The following is a 5,931-nucleotide window of genomic DNA, read 5'->3' as shown; positions in this document are numbered from 1 at the left end:
GAGGATATTAGTGGACGGTAAAGATGGCTGATGAGCTTTAAAAACCTTGAGATGTGGATGGAAGGAAGCACCTCATTAATTCAGCCCAGACAGTACGATTGCCTTCCACTTTTACAGCTTCACATTTATGTATTGATTAATTTATTTCTGGGTCTGCGTCTTTATTCCACCGAGACTTGGAAGAATGGCGTTCCTTCTGGATCACATGGTCAGTCTCAAGTTTCTTCACAGGCGGTGTGGATCTTTTTGCCATCAGAAGTGGTTGATCACAATAGACAGTTTAGTGTCATCACTTAATCTGAGCATCTTGGTGCCAGAAACATTCTGTCATTAGCAATTGTCATGTACCTCAGTAACAATGGAAAATTGTACTATATTTTTAATGAAACAGAACATAAAGGAGTTATGAACAGGGTGTTTTCCACCCTCCTGGCTGTCATTGTAAATGAGATACATTTTGCTCTGTGGGTGTTAATCAAATGGGAGAGAAACTGTATTGCAGCAGTTACAGGAGCGACATCCTGCCTTCATTTCCATCTCAAGGTCACTGCAAAGGCAGGGTGACTGACTGAAACCAGCACAAGGAGGTGCCAGTCATTTTGAAAATCCTGGGAGGGGGAGAGGGAAGTGTGAAGCAAGGCATAATGAATCATTTTGTCAGTGCTACAACATCTTGAATTGTATACACTGGATTTCATCCCCTCCCTATCGCCCCCAGCTTTTAAAAAAAAAAAAAAAAAAAAGATTGAGGGAAACAGAGGAAGCAGAAATGGGAGCCTGTGAGCCGCTCTGTGCAGGTCCCTTTGAGAGCCATATGTTTAACTCTGCAAAGCCTAGTGATGTAAAGACTCATTGTCATGTTCTGCAACCACCTGTGGCATGATTTTTTAAGCTCAAGACCAGGTTGGTTTATTTATATTTTCTCTTAATTACCAATTCAAAGACAACTGCAATTTTCCAGAAATAACTTGCTGCCAATATAATTCATATAAAAGAAAAGCTAAAAAGTCTAATCCACTTTTACACAAAAATTAACACATTCAAGGAGATTAACTCCTAATATATACACACATATTGCTGAACAAACTTACTTTAAAGAAATGGATTTGCTTTATTTTTCAGAAATTTGCTGTAACATTAGACAGATTGTCAAAGATTTTACTTTTCATTGTTGACTGCTCAGCAAGTTTCAATGCATCTGTATACAAAGCTGGTGTACAACATGTAAATAGGAAAAGGTAACAGCTTCCCAACCTCATGTGGTTGAGAGGTTTACATTTCAAAAGTTAAGTTAATCCAACTTTGAGGTCAAGCATTGTTTTCCTACAAAAATACAAACTTTTTAATTGCATGAAATTTACCATTCTTGAGCAAGTTAGTCTCCATTGTAAACTGGTCATATTAAAGCACAGCACAAGTTGAACTTTTACTGGAAGTCCTGGCTGTACACCACTCCCACCTGCCGGCGGATCTCATCCCCCATTTCAGCCAGCAGCAGAGAGTCAGCATGAGGCATGACTGGACTCTCCCTCCGCCCTGCAAAGACAAACACACCGAGTTGGCTGCTACAGAAATGTTCCACAGAAGTTCAGAGATGGGAGAGGCTTATGCAGGTCACTTTTAAACCTCGTTTTACAAAATGTTAATTGTTCACCTCTGGTTCCGATTACACAGAAACAGTAGATTCAAGTGTGACAGCATCTTCTGCAATCTTAGAGGTTCTGCAGCTAATTGTACCAGACCTACAGAAGGCAAAATGCTGATGTCTCATTACCCTTGAGCAGACATTGGCGGACCTCCTCTGCTTCGTAACGCATCCCTGTGCTGTAGGTAAAGTTGAGAGGCAAGTGGGGTTCAGGTACCGGATATTGGGTCACCTTCTCATTAACAACCAGTGCTGTGGGGCACCACATAGGAGAAAGGACCTGGAGCATGTGGATCAGATTAATGTCAAACCAGAGTTTGAAGACGCTTCCAATTTCTTCTACACAACACTCAAACTAAACACTTTTTCAATTGTTGCCATGCCATCCTTGGTAACTTGCCTCTATTATGCCGTTTGTCCCAGCAATAAAGGCTTCACCATGCAGATGGACCCCAGCAGAGCAGGTGAACATCGCCATTCTGTTTTTTGAGTACTGAAGAATGACAGCAACACTTTCATCCACTCCTACAGGGAGGAGAATATACAACAGTGTAGAGAAAAGATGCCAACACTACAGCCACAAATGCTGAAAATAGAGTTGTATGCCAATTTAGAGTTTCAACAAGGTCCATCAGGAGGTGAACATTCTAATTAGATTACATTTCTTTTATCAGATTTGTAAGATATGAAATTATCCATTTTCTAAGTCTGACCTGATTAACTTATTCATTTTAGTTTGAGATTGTTAATCTACATTTTCTTTATTTTAAGAGGACTTTACATTAGTTTTCTGGCATTTCAGAGCTTCTATGTGCAGAGAAATGTTGTAAAAGATATGCAACTACAGTAGGGAATTATTTACTGCAACAAAGCCAGAAAACATTGTAGACAGCTCAAGGTTTGTGTGAAAATTGAAGATGCATCAATCCGAATTTTCCTATTAAAAAAACCAAACTCCTACCATAAATGATAGTTTGGTTCTTACTTTTGAAACATTTAACAGGGTGGACACAATCTGCACACAACTACAAAAATCTTAACTCACTTGAGTGTAAAGTAGTATCTCACCGAGTTGGCACAGCCTCCAAGGTTACATGAATGCCTCATCCTGTTAACGCCTTACCTGTCTCCAGGCAGATCCCGCTGGCTTGGATACTCTCTGGCTTCTCTCTGTTGTACACCATACTTATAAATTGAAGGCAGGAGATGCCAAGACCTAGTAATGCTCCTCCACCGAGGTCCTTCTGATCTGATCTTGGCACATGGAATAGTGGCACACCAAAGTCTGCACGGACCATCTTCACCTCCCCTATGTACTCCTCAGCCAGCAGCTTTCTGATCTCCACAGAGGCTGGGAAAAAACGGGTCCACGCAACCTGGAAAGAACATGTTTTAAAACTTTTGAAGGTCTTCAAGTGTGCAATAGTAAATTGTATACAGAGAAATAATATTTTTCTTCCTGGTTTGCTACATGCTTACCTCCATGAGGAAGACGTCATTCTTTTTGGCAGAGTCCAGAATCTCTTCCACTTCCTTAGCATTCATGGCCAGCGGCTTCTCACACAGAACATTCTTTTTAGCATTTATGAAAAGTTTACAGGCGTTCAGATGGCATGGGTGGACAACTCCAACATACACAACATCTGCACAGTCAAACATAACACTGAATGATTTTTCAGAACAGTATGAAATATTGAGAAAATTGAAACTGGATAAAAGAAAACATTTAATATAGAGCAGGAGTTATTGTAAAGTTTTGAAATTAAAAAAACTGAAAAGCCTCTGGCAGAAGGACACTGACCTACATCTGGATCTCTGGCCAGCTCCTCATAGCTGCCATAAGCCTTAGAGATGTTGTGTTTTCTGGAAAACTCCTGAGCGTCCTCCAATTTACGAGCTGCAACAGCCACAACCTGTGAAGTCACAGATGATGCACATTAATTATAAATACTTTAGAGGTAAATCGTTATTTTCTCATATGGTAAAGGCATCCATTCCACTTTATTAAAAATCCTGCACAAGCAATCTGTTTTTAGGCATTTTCACTTGTCACCCAGCAGAGGGCATCATTCCTATTCACTCACCGTTTCATAGTTGGGGAAAAAAGGTGACATTTGCCTTACTGGTAAATTGCATGACTGAGGCTGTTCAATTTAATCGTCAATTTCCAGTTCTCCATTACTCCCACACTCATTTTCCAGAAACTACATGTGTCCTATATGGTAGAAAGTTTGGCAACTTGGCAGTTAATGCAAATGTTTTACAAAATCATTGACATCGTCTGCTTCAAAAACATGTGTGCTTAAATAAAAAATATATCTTATAAAACGTACAACGGAGTTAAGTACCCGGAAGAATGTTACTATGACACAAAGAGGCGCGTTTCATCTAAATCACACGTGGGATTTATCCCTGTTGCAACAGGCGCACTCACCTGATGGTCTTCAGCAGGAAGAGTTTTCAGAGCCACAGTGAAGTCATGACTGATCTTCCCCACGCTGCAAATTCCCCACCTGGTTGCCATGTTCCTCCAAAATGATTGTCAGGAACAGAAACAGAGTAAGTTAATCTCCATTGTAAACTGGTTGTATTTAATCACAGCATGAATAAGTCAAACTTTTACTGGTAGTCCTGGCTGTACACCCCTCCCACCTGCTGGCAGATCTCATCCCCCATTTCAGCCAGCAGCAGAGTGTAGGCATGGGACATGACTGGGCTCTCCTTCAGCCCTGCAAAGAGAAACACTGACAAGTCAGCTGCTACAGACAAATGCTCCACAGAAGTTCAGGGATGAGCTTATGCAGTCGACTTTTAAACTGTTTTACAAAATGTTAATTGTTCAACTTTAATTATGTTCTTATACAACTTTGCTAATGCCTCCTATTTTTTCCCCCCCACTGCATTGAATCCCAAGCATCCCATATTTCATGAATATTCCTGAAGTGGCTTTAATGCCTCAGCTATATAATGTTTGTAACAGATTGTTACACAGATTGTGCTTGAATCAGAAGGCAAAATACTGATGTCTCAATACCCTTGAGCAGACACTGGCGGACCTCCTCTACTTCGCAACGCTTCCCTGTGCTGTAGGTAAAGTTGAGAGACAAGGAGGGTTCAGGTACCAGCTGCTGGGTCTCCTTCCTATTAACAACCAGTGAGGTGGGGCACCACATAGGAGAAAGGACCTGGAGCATGTGCATCGGATTAATGTCAAACCAGTGCTTGAAGACACTTGTAATTTCTTCTACATAACACTGAAACTACCAAATGTACTTTTTGAATTGTTGTCATGCCATCCTTGGCAACTTACCTGGATTGTGCCTTTTGTCCCAACAATAATGGCATCACTGTGTAGCTCAACCCCAGCAGAGCAGGTGAACATTGCCATTCTGTTCTTAGAATACCTAAGAATGACAGCCACAGTCTCATCCACTCCTACAGGGAGGAGAATATATAACAGTGTAGAGAAAAGATGCCAAAACTTAAAATACAGCCACTAAAGCTGAAAATAAAGAGTTGTAAGCTAATTTAGAGTTTCAACAAGGCCTATCAGGAACATTCTAATTAGATTACATTTCTTTTATATCAGATTTGTAAGGTATGAAATTATTTTCTAAGTCTGACCTGATGTATTTATTTTATGATGGTCAATCTACATTTTCTTTACTTTAAAAAGAGGACTTTACATGAGTTTTCTGGCATTTTAGAGCTTTTAAATGCAGAGAAAGGTTGTAAAAGATATGCAACTACAGTAGGGAATTATTTTCTGTAACAAAGCCAGAAAAAAAAAAAAAAAAGACAGCTCAAGGTTTGTGTGCAAACTGAAGATGCATCAATCCGACTTTTCCTATTAAAACCAAACTCCTACCAAAAATGGTTTGGTTCTTTTGAAACATTTAAACAGGGGAAAATGTAAGTTTTAGAATTTCACAAATCAAATCAGTTAACATTTTCTTATTTCAATACTTCACAAATTGATCAGTGAAAAGTCAAAATTAAATGCAAGCAGCTTCTCTTTTCAACATTCATCCCAGGAGGAATCTGCACACAATTATAAAAATCTTAACTCACTTGAGTGTAAAGTAGTATCTCACATAATGTCACTGATTTGGCACAGCCTCTGAAGTTACATGAATGCCTCATCCTGTTAACTCCTTACCCGTCTCCAGGCAGGTTCCGCTGGCTTGGATACTCTCCGGCTTCTCTCCTTTGTATACCATACATATGAATTGAAGGCAGCAGATACCAAGTCCTAGTAATGCGCCTTCACAGCGGTCCTTCTGATC

The 5,931-nt window shown here is 40.0% G+C and overlaps 1 protein-coding gene across 11 annotated transcripts in view; it reads right to left on the bottom strand.

Moving 5' to 3' along the window:
* Window positions 1-5,931, bottom strand: part of LOC106961727 (uncharacterized) — a 32,509-nt gene that overhangs the window by 21,726 nt on the left and 4,852 nt on the right. For 7 of the 11 annotated variants that reach the window (XM_015055649.1, XM_015055648.1, XM_015055643.1 and 4 more), the window contains exons 5-9: window positions 5,805-5,931; window positions 4,956-5,080; window positions 4,680-4,830; window positions 4,269-4,374; window positions 4,080-4,176 (exon numbers count right to left, since the gene is read on the bottom strand). The exon at window positions 5,805-5,931 is cut by the window's right edge and continues 1 nt beyond it. In XM_015055649.1, the coding sequence (XP_014911135.1) occupies window positions 4,080-4,176; window positions 4,269-4,374; window positions 4,680-4,830; window positions 4,956-5,080; window positions 5,805-5,931 (606 nt within the window). Of the gene's footprint in view, window positions 1-1,774; window positions 1,926-2,045; window positions 2,171-2,768; window positions 3,022-3,124; window positions 3,289-3,446; window positions 3,559-4,079; window positions 4,177-4,268; window positions 4,375-4,679; window positions 4,831-4,955; window positions 5,081-5,804 lie in introns of all 11 variants that reach the window. The other 4 variants (XM_015055650.1, XM_015055652.1, XM_015055651.1 and 1 more) reach the window with 4 other exon arrangements.

The sequence above is a fragment of the Poecilia latipinna genome, unplaced genomic scaffold (genome assembly GCF_001443285.1).
Source record: "Poecilia latipinna isolate Pla-1442-1.1 unplaced genomic scaffold, P_latipinna-1.0 Scaffold1328, whole genome shotgun sequence".
NCBI lineage: Eukaryota > Metazoa > Chordata > Actinopteri > Cyprinodontiformes > Poeciliidae > Poecilia > Poecilia latipinna.
The sequence above is the reverse complement of the archived record's forward strand: the minus strand, read 5'-3'. Positions and strand labels throughout refer to the sequence as shown.